The sequence below is a fragment of the Physcomitrium patens genome, chromosome 24 (genome assembly GCF_059467195.1).
Source record: "Physcomitrium patens ecotype Gransden chromosome 24, ASM5946719v1, whole genome shotgun sequence".
Classification (NCBI taxonomy): domain Eukaryota; kingdom Viridiplantae; phylum Streptophyta; class Bryopsida; order Funariales; family Funariaceae; genus Physcomitrium; species Physcomitrium patens.
The window spans coordinates 11,789,547-11,807,364 of record NC_143433.1 but is presented as its reverse complement, the minus strand read 5'-3'; the positions used below and the strand labels follow the sequence as shown (position 1 = coordinate 11,807,364).

Below are 17,818 nucleotides of genomic sequence, written 5' to 3'. Positions count from 1 at the left end.
GAAATGTACCACATCAATTTGCATATCCTCTACTTTTGAATATATGTATTGAAGAGATGTTGGTGTTGCCATTGAATTATAGTAATGTTGAAGTCCACTTGTACTATTCTCAAATTGGAATTCAAAAAGATGATTGTTGCTTTTCATAATAAATTCAATTGCTTGACTCAATGTTTGAGGATCAGGTAAGTTGAGCATTAATTTTTTTATCTCATATTATAATCCATAAGAAAATTGGCTAACAAGTGCAACATCATCTTACTTGATATCAGTTGCAAGTTGTCAAAACTGTGAAACGTACAATATTATTGATTGATTGCCTTATTGCAAAATATGGATCTTATTAGTTGCAACAAAAATTGTATCATATTTTTTATACATGGATCAAAACTCTGCCAAAAAAACTTTCAGATTATCCAATATTTGATCTTGTTGTTCAAAAAAAGATGAAAACCATGATAATGTTGAACCTGAAAAAAGCATACCAATGAATTTAACTTGCAATCCTGGAGTTGGATAGCTTTGTGATTGAAGTTCAATCACAAGCTATACTTGATTAATAAATCCTCTAAACTTTGATCTGGTGCCATCAAACTTCTCGGGTAGGATAATTCTAGATTTTGAAACATTGAAAGGGCATTCTACCATAGCAGAAGGAATATGATTTGGTGCAAATGTTGAAGTAGCTTCAATCATTTCTATATCTTTACTTCTTACCAATCTTGTTGCTCCTTATAGTAGTAAATTGAATTGATGCATCACAAGCATTAACTTCCTCAATTGCTCTTACATTTGTGCCATTGTACTCTTCATTTCAGCAAGTTCTTCCATGATAACACTTAGAAAAAAAAAATGGCTAATATTGCTCAAGATAAATAAAAGAGACGACTTTACAACAAAAAAAATACTAAAGATAATATCAGTTTAGAAGAAGGTAATCCACAACTTCTAATACACTTATGTCTTATCAAGAGAAAAGGGTAATCCATTCTTAATCGAGATTAGACAAAACTCTGATATTATAAGTGTACTCTTGTTAATCTGTCAAAGAGAAGAACTTGATAAAAACAAATAAATAAGTAAGACTTTTCTCAAAGAAAGATGACAAAATAAAAATAACTCAATATGTATATTAAGAAAGAAACTGGAATGGCTATTGCCAAAAGACAAAAAAATTAGAGACCCTTGAAACTAGACTAGAAGCAAGAAATGAGTTGACAAGAGTGAAGAGGGCTTTACTCTTGTTTCTATATATACTATCTAACTAGGAGCTATATGGCGATGTTCTATAGGACCTCTAATGTGTGTTGACTTTGTAGGACACATGCCTTGACTAACAAGGCAAGTTTTTCTATGTGTGGGCCACATAATTAGTTTGGTCTTTAAGCTAACAACATGTGTGGCATATGGCCAACTTGTTGACCACGTTTATAATCCAAAAAGTCAATTAAAAACACCTCTAAAGTCAAAGCAGCATCTATGAAGCTTCTATAACAAATATTATAGAATCAACTTACTTTTACTTATTTTTACTTACTTCTACTTGTTTATACATGTAATTATTGGCTTACATGCGTATGTCCGTGACAACTATCTACTTATAATGTAGTGATAGAGGATAAGTTGGATGTAATCCATTTCAATGTTGAATGTTAGAATAAAGTTGAAAAATCTCATATGATCTTATAAAATCTACCACATCTTTGTACATGCATTTTTAGCAATATTTTTTCATCAATTTAATAAAATTTATCTAAATTCTTCTATGTCCTATTTATAAACTTACATAAAATTTGTTAATAATCTTTTGTGGAGCTTCTAAACTACAAATCATCTATTGTGGTATTTTTTTCTTCTTTCAATACTTCTATAAATATCCATTGTATAAAAAACTTTCATAATTTTTCTTGTAAATTTTCTTAAATTCTTGATTTATCCAATCTTCTTATTGCTTTAATTTGCTTAAATACTTTTCAACATCTTTCCATTCACCTTCATATAAATCTCTTAGAAATATTTCTAATAGTGTATTCAAACATACACCTTCTTCTTTTGATAATATATTAGTATAAAAATTTGTATCCACATTATTTTCTAAATAAATTATATGTTTTTCATTGTAATACCTTGCTATTGATAATATATCTACAATTGAATTGTTTTTTTTTGCAATGTGTTTAAATTTTGGATTCATCAATTTGATATATGCTATCTATCTTAACATAGTAATATCAAGAATTAAACAACTTGTAATTATGCCAATCAAAGATAGATAATCTATTTCTATAACTACTAATATATTAATCAATTATTCTTTTTTATTTTTCATAGCTATTACTACATTCTATAATTTTCTTTTGATTTGTATATACACCCTCTATTTAGAATTTAAAACCTTTACACCAAATCTTATTACATATTTATTCTCTTATTCATCATCTTATGCAGCTATCAAATCTATTTTAGTTGAATTTGCATCAATTTTTAATATTATTGGCCATTCACATTCATAGTTCACTTTCTTCAAAGTTGGAGTTAAAAAAAAAAAAAAAAAAAAAAAAAAAATCTTTTAATTTTTCTATGGTTTTTTTTATTATTATTATTCTTCTTTCCATTAAAACTTTTGATTCTTTTTTAAAAACTCATACAATAGATTTGCTACATGTACAAAATAAAATATGTATACATGATAGAAAATACATGCTCCAAAAAACCTTCTGACTTTTGTTGTGTATGCACATTCTTTTAACTTTTTTATAATATCAATCCTTTCTATATTTGGCTTATGTTCATATGATCCACACATGTCCTTACTACCAAAACTTCTTTTATTTCAAACATTGATTTTGCCTCAATAAAGTTAATTGAACTTCTTCTAACCTTATCAAAATCTTCTCACAATTATCAATATAATCTACTACAAATTATTTACATCCCTTTAAATCCAATGTCTCATCTTTTCTTTCTTCTTGACATCCTTTAATTGGTACATCATCTAAAACAGATATTATTATTTTTGATATTAAATCTTTTAATATCTTATGCATTCTATTTATCATATATATTATAGAATTTGTAGCTTCTTGTGGTAATGTATACATTTTGATCAACCTTAATGGTGTCTTCATAGTTGCCAAATCTTTACTTTTTATTACCATATAAAATTGATTATATCCTAAATAAAGACCTTCTATAGAATAAATTTCTTTCCTTGTAAATATCTTTGTAAATTTATCTATAATTAGATTTTAATTCATATTTCTAATAGTTACTTTATTTACTTGTTGCATATCTTGAATAAACTTTAATTTTTCATTTTTCTGAAGCACTATGAACCATGGATTGGAATACGGTGCAATAGATGGTTTTAAAATTTCTACTCTAACCTTTTTTTTGAATAATTCAACTAGTTTTGGTAAACATGCCTTTCAAACTAAAATTGGCCTCAAATTTTATGGTTCATGTAGAATTGTAAAATTAACCATAGATACTATAATACTTTGATCAATGCACCTTATCTCATGTGATTCAAATGAAAATGCCTTACCATATTGTGAAAGCATTTCTTTGAAATATCTCTATCTCTTGTCAAAAAATTCTTACATCCAATTTTTTGATCATTTAATGTCAATTCATCCTTAAATTTATGACATATTTTATTTAGATTTCTTAAATTATATTGCATAGAAGCTTTCTCAACTCTTTCATCAAAATTCGATAGTAGTGGCAATGCCATTGGTTTGATCTTCTTTGCAATGGTCTTATATTTTGTGTTCACTTTTATTTCATACTTATTTACATATTCTTTCATTCTATCATAAAATTTCTTAGAATACTTATATATTATTTTTTTCACTACCTTCAAAATCTAAATCCAATATTGTTTATAAATCATCCATAATATCATCAAAGTAAGATTCTTAAAACATCCGTGATATGTATTCATCTTCATCAATAATTCCATATTTCTTCAACTTATGTTCCATATTTTTGACATTTTTTTCTTTATTTTTCTAAAATTATTTATATTTTTGAATAAAATATATCTATCTTGTAATAATTCTATAATGGTCTCATTTCCACTATTAGGTGGAAAGCTATCATCTCTTCTATCATTACAACCCCACTTTAGAATAGTCTCTAGTAAAAATTCTTTGAGTTTTCAAGAACATTAAATTCTTTGTGTATCTTTGACAAAAGATTCTCTCTCAAACTATTTTGATTTCTTTCATGATTTATACAAATTGTTAAAAATTATATTGTCTTCTTTTCATCTTGAATTTTTATCTTTACATAAGCTAAACGATCATCTATAACATTTGTCTCTATTTGTGTGGTAATAATGTATGGTTGTTCTAATATAATAGAATATATAAATATATCTTTTAGAAAAATATTATATTCATGAATAACAATTTTTTTTGTCACTTTAATATTTAGACAGGATCTATATAAATCTTACTTTGAATTATTTTTTGATCTTATCATCTATCCATATTCAATATCAATAGGCCAATTTTACTTTTTATACAATCCTTTTGACATCAAATTGATTTCAAAATCATGATTAATTAATACTATAATTGATTCTTCAAACTTTCCTAATTTTACTAATTTTTTTGTAGTAGCCCTTGTCCAATGATTTTGACAATAATGATTAGAGACTTAAATCATAACTTCTTCTTTTGTAAATCTAACTCATAAAATATCTCCAATTTTTTTATATTTCATCTTCTTCATCTATATTGCCTCTCATTGCCTTTATTCTTTATGCATTTGATGTCATAGTATTTCCTATAGATTGTATTTTTTTCTTTATTGTTTCAATAATAACTTCATGAAATTCATGCTTTGCAATCCTTATAATTTCACCAATTGTAAATTAAACCTTTCTACCTAAAATTTTCTCTTCTAATATCTTCTTTAAATCTATAACAACCTTAATATCCAATTATAATTTATAAGCATGAACCTTTGTTTTTTCTTTCACAATTTTTCTTTCTTTTATAGAAATATTTTCTATTTCTTTTTTATAAATAGGATTTTTTTATTATTGTAATTTTTCTCTTCTTGTAGTTTTTTTTAATGGCTTTTCATTATTTTTATCTCTCTTTTGTTTTTCTTCTATTATTTCTTTATGTTGACTCCTTGCAATATGAACATGAATTAATAATCCATCTATTAGATCATCCTATGTAGTAATTTGCAAAATATTATTACTAATACATTTTAAATCATTTCTAATAATTTTTTTCTTTTCAGCATAATTCATTGCACTTGACTACAAAGAACTAAATCCTTCTACAAATGCAAGATTTATACTTAAATATTTGCTAGGATTTTCATCTATTCAATATGTTGATACTTCATTGCTTGATATTTTAAATGTTTCTTTTGTAAGCACCTTTATTCTCTTTTTATCAAAGTTTGTCTTTAATTTTTTTCCACTCTCTTTTAAGTGTATCATACTATCTTTGAAAAGACAACTCCTTTCCATAATTCCTTTGTAAAATCTTCCCATTCCCTTCTTAAATGATCCACACTATCACACCACATGCACCTATGTACTACACCTTCCATTGGTTCGAATTTTTGTTTTTTTGATATTTTTGATGATTGATTCTTTTACTTAAGTTTTGTAAATTTTATTTATAAATCTTTCATGCCTTGTATAATCTCATCAATGCCCATTTTTTTTCTTTTTTTGATATAATCATTGAAGGTTGAATCATAGATATAGAATAATTAATAGGCATTTTTACTTTAGAAGTTTGCAATGGTCTTTGAATACCTACCCTATCATTTTTCTTTTCTCTCTTTTTGCAAGCAACCCTAATTCTACTTCTACTTCTTTCTAATTTGTTGTCAATCCTTCCTCTTCTTCTTTATCTTCAAGCAAAATTTCTAATTTTTTTTGCAACTCTCCATCAATTGCTTAAAAAAAATAGCTCTATTTTGCTTAGATCTAATAATTTTTTTTTTGATAAATGAGAATATTGGCTTTCAAATTTTTTTAGTAATTTTGTTGCTTGAGGATCCTTCTTACGTCTTTCAATCCACTCAAAAAATGACTTATTTGTAATCTGATCACTATCTTCTAAGAAAAATACATCTTTTAATGCTTGAAAAAAATTCTTTTATGAATCTCCAAAATGTCCTATAATAAAATTTACATGATTTATTATTTTTAATAAAGAAACTAATTCAAATAATTAAACCATTTATTTTTCAAAATATTCTTTAATTTTATTTTTTTTACATAATATTTTAAATAATTTGTAATATTATTCTCTTCAAATTGATCAATCTTGTCCACAAATGCTTGTAATGATTTGTTTGCCATACCTTCTTTGTGTTCTTTAATTTGTTGCTATTGCATAAATAAAGCAAAAGCCTCAAACATGCTTGTAGAGTTGGGATCAAAATACATACCTTATTTTCCATTTATAGTTCTACTTTCAACTCTATTTAAAGCACCAATTGAAGTACCACCAAAAGCTCTTCCTTCTATTTTTTATTTTTATTTTTATTTTTATGATTCAAATAAACTGAAAAAATCCAAATACCTTCCATCTTAAGCTTTATATGTTAGATTCACCAAATTATGATGTATTAGAACTTGCAATAAGATGATTCTAACAACTCTAATTAAATTATAAAATACCAATTAATTTTTAATTAAATCTAAAAGAAATTTCAAGAACTTAAATAAAAAAATATAAAAAATCATGAATTAATTTTAATAAAAAAATATATAATAAAAAATATTTAAAAAATATTAAAGTAATCTTAAATAAATATAAATAATAGAAATTCTAATATAATCTTCAACAAATATTAAACCAATCTTAAATCAATCTTAACAAAATCTTAAATCAAAGCCTAATAAAATCCTAATCAAATCCTAATCAAATCGTAATCAAATCGTAATCAAATCCTAAATCCTAATTCTAAACCAAATTTTAATAAAACCTTAAATTCTAATCAAATTGAAATAAAACTCTAATTTTTTTTAAAAAAATCTTAGACGAATTCTAAATAAATTCTAATCAAATCCTAAATCCTAATCTTAGACTAAATTCTAATGAAATCTTAAATCTTAATCAAATCCTTATAAAATCCTAATAAAATCTTTAATCTTAATCAAACTCTAATGAAACCTTTATACTAAATTAAATCCTAATGAAATCATAAATTCTAATCACATTTTAAAAAAAATCTAAAAAAATCTTTAAAAAACCTTAATCAAATCCTAAATAAATCTTAAACAAAATTTAATCAAATTCTAGATAAATCTTAAATAAATCTTAATAAAATTCTACATAAATCCTAAATCAAATCTTATATTTTATACTAATTTTAATCAATCTTTAATTAAATCTTAAAAAAACTCTTAACAAATCTTATAATAAATTAAAAATTCAATAATTAATTCTTGAATTATTGATTTTTACTCAAAATTTGCAAACTTTGTAACAAGTAAGTTAACAACAAACACAAAAAAATTAAAGAAGATCATATATATCAAATAGATGATAATTCCTAAACTCCGCTTAAATATCAGCCAACCTCCTTCTTCAACCTTAATGTTGATATTCTTGTAAATATGTTAAAAAATTCACAAAATCCTCAAATTTATAAATTTATTTTTATTTCTCAAATCTAAACCCACCAAGTATATTATTAACTTTGAAAATCCCTTAAAACCTCAATATTCATCCAAATGACATGAAACCAACTCTCAAAAATCTCTTCTCAAGTTCGCTCTCAAATTCCACTCTCCAATTAACAAAAGAACTCCAGAACGGTGTAGGTGCTCAATTTTGTACCTTAGTATCTGATTTTGACCCTGGTTGGCAAATGGTCCTCTCTGGGTATCAATTCTTCTTTTCTTGAGGTCATTTTTGCTAAAATTAAGTTCTAACTCTCTCTTATATGTGCTTATATCATTTATTTTTCTAGTCTGCCTTATTTTGCTTATTTATGGCCATATAAAGTAAGTAGAATCAATTTTTACAGAAGGCAATTCTAATACTATAAGATTTTAGTACTTGCTTATCTTTTATCTATGTTTTCTTATTATATCTTTTTAATTAGGCTCTTCTATTATAAAACACTTTCTTTCTTCTTTTACCTAATGGTTGTGTTACTACATGAAAATGTGCATAATAGAAAAAGTCTTTTTTGAACTATTTCAAATTCTCATATTATGTACATTTCCGCTAATTAAAAATAATAAATTTGAAAATCATATGTTTACTATATATAATTTTTTAAGTAACAAAAATTTTGAATGTGATATTTTAATAATGTTTAAGGATGTTTGAACTTTATGCAACAACTTCAATGTTTTACAATCACTTAATTTTAGATAAGATGATAATATCCATGCATAAAAAAAAGAATCAACCACAACATGTATCTTTTATGATTTAAAAAACTAATATTTATTATTTTAATTAAATTAATCTTATGTACTTTGTTTAATCTTTTTGATTTTTATAAACCATAATATTGAATTTATTATTGTTATTAAATTTTACATGTGTCTTTACTTTAATTAATTAAATATAAAAAAATAAAAATAAAAATAAGGTTACTAAAGTCTTTTGGTATTGCCTTCAAGTCCTTACAACTGTATATGCCAAAGTAAATCAACGATATCAAGACATCAAAAGTGTTTATTTTTATCTAAAACTTCTAACTTTCTATATAAATTGAAACTTCAAATTTTGATATTTTGAATAATTCTAAAAAGAGAAAATATTTGAAGTACTTAAATAATAAAACTTTTGAGTACCACGTTCAAATCTTCACAAACATTCATATACTAGTGATAAATAATATCAATTCCTTAATTAAATAATGATAATAAATTTATTTTTTATAATTTTAATACTTCTAATGTTGATTCCATTCCAAATATGAGAATCCTAATCAAATGATAATCTTATAAACCATATTGCTTCTAAAAGCTATAACTTTAAAACCTATCATACATATTTTTAAATTAAAAATATTATAAAGATATAATCAAAAATTAAATTCAACAAGATATTTTTATGCAATATCTAATTTCTTAAGACCAATGATGTATAAGTCAAGAATCCTCATAAATTCAGCAGGCTAGGTTCCCAACGCATGCTAACAACTATGGGAACGAGGGCCAGGACGGGATGGGAAGGGTGGCAATGGGAACCCGGCCCACCCCAGCCCGTCCTGTCTTCTTCTTCTTCTTCTTCGAAAGCTTTGATTCATTGAAGCTGTTTTTCTGAAATTAGGGCTTCGCAGAGCCAGGTTTTGCTCGAGTACCGTAAAGCTTCTCGAGGAGCTTGGCGTTGCAGGCTTCTCTATTCCGTTAGGTAGTTCTTTCCACAGCCTCGAAGAGGGAGTTAATGGTGGATAAGCTTGTATGCTTTTGTTTGGAGGATTTGTTTGTGAGCATTGTGGTTGTTAGGGAGCACGGAAGGGGTTTTACAAGCGTCGACTGAAATTAATTCAAATACATCGGTGGAGGAGGAGGAGGCACCAGTTCCGTCATGACAGTGGTGACCACGGCGACCGGTCTGCTGGCCATGCTGCAGGAGCCACATCCGACGCTAAAACTGCATGCGCTTAAGAATCTGAATGTGCTGGTGGATAAATTTTGGCCCGAGGTATCAACTAAAGTATCCGCGATCGAGTCCTTGTATGAGGACGATACCTTCCATGAACCTGAATTGGCTGCGTTGGTGGCGTCTAAAGTGTTCTATTATTTGGGAGAGCTGAATGACTCGCTTACGTATGCGTTAGGGGCTGGATCGTTGTTCGATGTGTCGGAGGACACGGAATATGTGCAGACTCTCGTGGCCAAATGTGTGGATGAATACATATTGCTTAGTGTGAAGGCTGCCGAATCGAATGAGAAGGAAAAGACGGTTCTGGATCCCCGCTTGGTGGCGATTGTGGAGCGGATGCTGGAAAAGTGTATTCAGGATGGTAAAATTCAGCAGGCTGTTGGTATTGCGTTGGAATGCAGACGGCTTGATACTCTAGAAGTAGCAATTAGCAGGAGTGAGAACTCTTCTGCCATGCTCTCGTATTGCCTACGCTTGTCACAAACCTTTGTAAATAATCGTGCGTTCCGACATGAAGTTTTGAGACTTTTGGTTAAGAGCTATCAAGGACTTCAGCAGCCTGACTATCTAAATGTATGTCAGTGTCTCATGTTCCTGGATGAGCCAGCGGAAGTTGCTGCAATTTTGGACAAGCTTTTGAAAGGGGATAAAAATGATGCCCTATTGGCGTACCAAGTAGCCTTTGACTTGTTTGAAAATGAGTATCAAAAGTTTCTTCTGAATGTTCGGAATCTTTTGCCCGAACCATCAAGCATATCGAAAACCGCTCCTTCGATGGTCCTAAACGGAGGATTGAGTCAGGATAATCGTAACGGGAATGGCATCAGTGCCATGACAAGCAGTGGTCCATCGGCTATGGACTCCGATTTGACAGAACCACTGTTAGGGAATCATGCAGCAGAGGAAGCCGGAGATATTGCAGCATCGTCATTCGCACCAGTGGTGGAGAGAACACCGTATGCCGAGAGATTAACGAAGTTGAAGGGCATCTTGTCTGGAGAGACGCCCATTAGTTTGACTTTGCAGTTTCTGTATAGTCACAATAGGTCAGATCTCCTGATACTGAAGAATATCAAACAGTCTGTGGAGATGCGGAATAGCGTTTGTCACAGTGCAACCATTTACTCTAACGCTCTCATGCATGCCGGTACCACGGTGGATACTTTCTTGCGAGAGAACTTGGACTGGTTGAAGAGAGCTACTAATTGGGCTAAGTTTAGTGCCACAGCAGGACTAGGTGTTATTCATCGGGGTCATCATCAACAAGGTAGATCTTTGATGGCCCCTTATTTACCACAGAATGGAGGAACTGGTGGTGGAAGTCCATATTCTGAGGGAGGAGCTCTATACGCTCTAGGGTTGATCCATGCTAACCACGGCGAGGGTATTAAGCAATTTCTCTTGGAAAGTTTGCGCAACACTAGCAATGAAGTAATTCAACACGGAGCTTGCTTGGGGTTAGGCCTAGCAGCTCTAGGTACAGCAGATGAGGAGATCTATGAAGATGTGAAGAATGTCCTTTATACTGATAGTGCTGTAGCAGGGGAAGCAGCTGGTATAGCAATGGGATTGCTGATGGTTGGTACGGCCAGTGAAAAGGCAGCAGAAATGTTGGCGTATGCTCATGACACGCAGCACGAGAAGATCATTCGTGGTTTGGCCCTTGGTATTTCACTGGTTTTGTATGGACGTGAAGAGGAAGCGGACACATTAATCGAGCAGATGACTGGGGACCAGGATCCTGTATTGCGTTATGGTGGTATGTATGCCCTGGCCATGGCATATCGCGGCACTGCTAATAACAGTGCGATCCGGCGGTTGCTGCATTTTGCAGTTTCGGACGTTAGTGATGATGTAAGGAGGACGGCTGTGTTGGCGTTAGGTTTTGTTCTGTGTTCGGAGCCTGAGCAGGCACCTCGAATGGTGTCATTGCTCTCGGAGTCGTACAATGCGCATGTGAGATACGGGGCTGCAATGGCTGTAGGTATTTCATGCGCTGGTTCAGGATCCAGTGAAGCGATCTCTTTGTTGGAACCTCTTACATCTGATGCAGTAGATTTTGTTCGTCAGGGAGCACTCATAGCCATGGCCATGGTTCTTCTACAAACGACAGAGTCTCGAGAGCCTCGTGTAGCCAGTTTCAGGAGACAGCTCGAGAAAATTATCAATGACAAGCATGAGGAGACCATGAGCAAAATGGGAGCTATTCTTGCTCAAGGGATTTTAGATGCAGGAGGCCGGAATGTCGCGATCATGCTGCAATCTCGTACAGGGCATGACCGCATGACCGCAGTCGTAGGAATGGTCGTTTTCAGCCAATTTTGGTACTGGTATCCACTAATTTATTTTATCAGTCTGTCCTTCGCCCCTACAGCTTTCATAGGTCTGAACGAAGAACTTAGAATGCCTAAGTTTGACTTCGTCTCTGAAACCAAGCCATCCTTGTTTGGATACCCTCCATCAGTGGTCCCTCCTGCCGCTACTTCTGCTGTGAAGCTGCCGACTGCTGTTCTTTCCACTTCCAACCGTGCAAAAGTCAGAGGCGCAAAGAGGGAAGCAGAAGCTAAAGGAGGAAAAGTAACTGTTCAGGACGCTGGTGCAGGTGCGGAGGGGGCAGTGGGTGGTGACAAAGAGTCCACTTCTGCAGTAAAAGACGAGTGCTCAATGGATGTAGAGGATGGATTGGAGAAAAAGGCTGTTGTGGCAGAGCCGTCATCCGAAGTTCTAAATAATCCAGCACGTGTGGTGCCTGAACAAGAGAAGTTCATCAAGTTCAGAGAGGATTCGAGATATACACCTTTGAAGCTGAAGCGAGCTCCCTCGGGCTTTGTGATGTTGAGAGATATGACACCTTCAGAACCAGTAGAGCTGGTTTCGACAGACGCACCTGTGTCTGCAGGTGGTGCAGGAGCAGTAGCTGCTAACACCAATGCTGTGGCCATGGTTGTGGAGGATAACGAAGTTCCTCCTCCTGAGCCTTTTGAGTATGTTCCTTGAGTGAACGAGGCGTTTTCACTCATGCTGATGCATGCGCATGCTTTTCATACGCATGCGGACAGTCAGTGCCAGCTTCAAATGTGCATACACCACCATATTCTTTTTTGCATATTCAACCAGATATCCGGACTTCGATTGTTGTTTTATTAGATTCACCTGAAATCAGATTTTATGTTCACACCTACTAACGATCTCAAGGTGAGTCTTTGTATCATATGAATTCAGATAAGATTTGATGAGGTCTAGGATGATATTGTAACTTGTCTTCTAATTTGACTCTGCATGAACCTTGATTACATTCAGCAAGCACGAATCTTAATGTCCAGAGCATCAGCCGAAACAGATTACGGACGATTTTATGTGCAGAAGGCTTTTATTTAGGGTTCAAATGTGATATGATCTTGTCTCACATGTTGATGAATGTGACATAAAAATGACGCTGAACAATTGGTCAAAGAAATGTATGGAACATTCGCAACTTATTGATCCAGTTAAAAATCTAGTCACTACGAAATCCGTAGAACGGTTCCAATCTTTTTGAATGTGATTCTAAACTTGTGATTCATTTCATCAGTCCAATTTGTATCCAAACCTGAACTTTCAGAAAGCATTAGTGGGTTTGTACTGAAATAAATAGATTTTTAATACAGAACTTCACTTAGAAAGACTTGATGTTTTACAGCAACAGGAAACTACTCTTCTGTTTTGATTAATTGGTGCTTGAGGTAATTTTGAACTTAACTGCAGAGTTGCTAAAAGTAGTCATTATGATTGAATAGATGAACAAATTACTTTAAAAATTAATAGATATGTAAGGTAGAACAAAAATTTATTATATATTAATTTTAATTAAAATGAAATATGTGATTAAAGTATATGATATAAATTGTTTTTATTAGAAATTCATAATTCAAGTACATATGTATTTATTTCTTATATATTTGACAAATATTGAATGAGTTATTTAATACATGGTAATTATTATATGGTAAAATAAAAGTTTGTATTAAATTATTATCACTTCACTTGCACCACAATGTTATTATGTATGTTTATGATTATAAATATAGGGACTTATTAAAGCCACACCTCTCAAACCATGCAATGATTAATTTAGTCTTATGTCACTCTACCTCATATGGTGGATTATCATCCTCCATGGATATAAAAGGCAACCAGTCTTTTGTATCCAAGCATCTCCTTTGCTTGAAACACTACTTGAGAGCGCAGAAAACAGCCTTGTTGAAACTGCTTGAGACTCTCTTTCGTTGGCACAAGGGTTTGGAAGAGTGGATTGGAGGTATCCTCCAAGAAGGCCCTTATAAGCATTTTTAGAAAGAATGCATGCAAAGGTGGCAGGAGTGATGGTGGCAGGTAATGATATATTAATAAGAACATTCACTTAGGTTTACTAACAGATGTTAGAATTCATGTTCATATTCTTTGTGTTGTTTCCTACCACCTCAATTGATTGTTCAAGATAATTAAATAGAAAAATTGAGATGGATTTGATAAGGTGTTTGGAATTGGAGATTTAGTTTGTTGCTCGACTATTTAATTCAATGTGATAGCAAGTAGCTGTATTAGCTACTAAAATCGACTAAGTTGGCATAGAGAGATAGTTTATTTTCTTGGTGCTGAGGAAGATTGGAATGAGAATTGTGATTCTATAATGAAATTTTGTACTTTTGAGAGGAGTTCTTGAGTTTTTGACAATAGATATGTTTTAATATATACTTGTTGAAATAAATTAAATATCAATTCAAAAATCCAGATATGATAATGTTTATTTGCATTTATATACTTAAATTTCTATCATTATATAAAATAAAGAAATTGATTTACAAACTTACTAGATTTGAAATTGATGCACATAATATTATTATCAAACTAATTTTCTTTCAATCCAATGTTTTTGATTTCAAGCTACTACAAGCTTGTTTATAAATATAATAGTAGTATCTTAACTAGTTCTATAAATTATCTAAAGATTTTAATATTATCAAGCAATTAATATGGATATACATATTTATTCCAATAATTATCTAAATAATATAAATAAATAGAAGTAAGTAAAAATAAATTAATTTGATAATATCTTGTAAATAAGCTTTTTAGAAGCTTTGTAGACACGATTGTACCTTTATGTGTGTCTTTAGGTGATTGGTAGGTTGAACACTCAGCCAATCAGTTAGATACATGTTGCATATATTGGTAGCTTATAATACAAGCTAATCTTGTAGGACACATATAAAAAACTTGCTTTGCAAGTTAAATACATATCTTATAAATTGAATACGTATTAGAAGTCCTTTAGAATGTTGCCACATAACTCTTAATTAGATAGTATATATAGAGGCAAGAATGAAGCCTTTTTTTTATTCTTGTCAACTCCTTTCTTGTCTTTAGTTTGATTTCAAGGGTCTTTGGTTTTTCCTATCTTTTAATAATATCCATTCTAATTTCTCCTTGAATATACATCTTTTTTTATTTCATTTTGTCATCTCTCTTAGAAAAATATCACTTATTTATGTACTTTCTTTGAATTCTTATCTTTAACAAATTGACAAGAATATATTTATAATATAATTTATTTTTTATTTTTTATTTTTTATTTTTATTTTAAAATTAAAAATAGATTATCTTTTTTTCTTGATAAGACATAAGCATATTAGAAATTATAGATTATCCACTTTTAAAATCATATTATTTTTAGAATTTCTTTTGTTTCTCAATCCTTTTTATTACTTATTTTGAAGGATATTAAACATCTTCTTTTCTACTATGTAATCATAGCAAAGCTTGTTAAAATAAAGTTTTCAATGGCACAAATGCAAGAGTAGTTGAGGGAGTTAATACATGTGATGCTTCAATTCAATTTATTATTACAAAGAGCAATAAGATTGGTAGGAAGTGAAGATATAAAGATGATAAAAATTGCTACAACATCTACACTAAATCATGTTACTCTTGCTATGGTAGAATATAATTTAAGCATTAGAGAATCAAAAGTTTCCTTACTTAAAAAGTTTGATGGTACAAGATTAAAGTTTCAAAAATTTATCAATCAATTATAATTTGTCATTGAACTTCAATTTCAATGCTATTCAATTCTAAGATCATAAGTCAAGTTTATTAAAATATTAATTTTAAGTTTTGAATTATTATATTTTTTTATCTTTTTTTGAACAACTTGACTTAATATTGGATAATTTGGTGCTTTTTTTGGCGGAGTTTTGATCTATGTATAAAAAACATAATATAATTTGTATTGCAACTAATAAGATTTATATTTTGCGATAAGATAATCAATCTATAACATTGTATATTTCACAATTTTCACAACTTTCAAGTAATATTTAGTATAATAATATTGCACTCTTTAGCCAATTTTTCTACACATTATAATATGAAGTAAAGAAATTGATTCTCAATTTATTTGATCTTCAAACATTAAATCAAATAATTGATTTTGTTGTGAAGTAGGATATTAGGCTTTTTGAATTTTAATCTAAGAGTTGTAGAAGTGAGCCTCAATATTATTACAATTCAATAATAATATCAATGTTTTTTTAACATATACATTTAAAAGTAGAAGATGTGCAAATTGATGTGGCATGTTTCAAATTTTTTATTGAATAAGAAAAGACTCATTATCATTAAGAAAGATTATGCTTATATTATGGAAAATCTAAGTATATTGCTCAAAATTGTCCAAAGAAGTGATATAACCACAAAATGAGAAGTATGGCTGTCAAAATTGATAACATGTCAAAAAAAAGGTTTATCTAACTATAATAGGAACTATGCAATTAAAATCTTATATAATATATAATAAAGGTCCTATTTTTTTTAAAAAAATTCTTCTTATTTTATAATAGATGTTAATTTAGGACCTAAACATCACAAAACATCTATCTTACTAAATTCAAGATACTTAACTTATTTCTTGAATAAAAAAATTATTAAAAAATATAACATATTCTTAATAAAAAAAACTATATTTATTAATTTAGATTTTATAAATGGTCATTTATTACCTCTTAGAAATTTTACTTATGAAATCCTTCTTATAAAAATAACAATTAATAGTGATAGTAGCTTTGTAATATTTAATATAATTAAATCTCCTTCTAATTCAATTATTTTAGATTTATCTTAGTTAAAAAAATAAAACCTTTAAATATATTGGATTTCTTATAGTCTTTATTTTTCTAAAGTAGGACTAAGAATTTATTAACCTAATAGAAGTTAAAAGTCTAATAGAACCAAACTTGTATTTATAGGTGCAAGAGTTTTCTTATATGTTGCAAAAAAAGATCTACCTTTTATTATTTATGCCACACCTAGTTCTAATGGTAAGAAGACTTTAAGTAACATTCCAAGCTAATGTTAAGATTTTAAAGTTTTTTTTGAGAAGAAAAATGTACATATTTTTTGAAAATATTTTTCTATAATTGTTCAATTAATCTTCAAGAAAGAGTTCAACTATCATTTGAATCAATTTATAGATTATTGCAAAATGAATTACGTGAATTTAAGAGATAAATTAATAAGAATGTGGTTAAGAATTTCATATACCATTCAAAAGTTATAACATGAGTTCTTATCTTAATTTTGAAGAAAAAAGATTGATTGTTGCAGATATCTATGAATTATTCAAGATTCAATAAGATGACCATCAAAAATAAATACCTTCTATTTTTGATATCAAGATTTTTTGATCAACTAAATCAAACTAAGATCTACACTAAAATAGATCTATAACGAATATATAACTTGCTATACATCAAAGAAGGAAATGAATGAAAGATAATATTTTAAATTAATTATAGATATTTTGGATATAATGTCATATCTTTTAGATTTACAATTTTACTAGCTTCTTTTCAACATATTTACGAATGTTGGCTTTTAAGAATTTTTGGATGATTTTTTTGTTTTTTATTTAGATAATATTTTAATTTATTCTAGAACAAAAAAAAAATAAAAAACTTCATATTTGTCATGTGTTATAAAAATTTAGAGATATAAGATTATATGCTAAGATGAAAAAGATGTATTTTATACTTTTCAAGTTTAATTTTTAAGATACTTTATTTTAAATAATGACATTATGATGGATCCTAAGAAATTTAAAACTATCATAGATTGAAAGGTCTCAAAAATAATAAGAGATGTATAATATTCTTTGAGATTTATTA

The 17,818-nt window shown here is 29.3% G+C and overlaps 1 protein-coding gene across 1 annotated transcript; it reads left to right on the top strand.

The window, feature by feature from the left end:
- The first annotated feature begins 9,248 nt into the window (after nucleotides 1-9,248).
- LOC112276763 (26S proteasome non-ATPase regulatory subunit 1 homolog A) lies at nucleotides 9,249-13,003 on the top strand. Its single transcript, XM_024508425.3, has one exon. The coding sequence runs from the start codon at nucleotides 9,540-9,542 to the stop codon at nucleotides 12,612-12,614; it is 3,075 nt and encodes a 1,024-aa protein (XP_024364193.1). The 5' UTR covers nucleotides 9,249-9,539; the 3' UTR covers nucleotides 12,615-13,003.
- The last annotated feature ends 4,815 nt before the right edge of the window (nucleotides 13,004-17,818 follow it).

What these genes read in the sequence shown, in the direction of transcription:
- LOC112276763 (XM_024508425.3), top strand. Translation starts at nt 9,540, where the DNA reads ATGACAGTGGTGACCACGGCGACCGGTCTGCTGGCCATGCTGCAGGAG.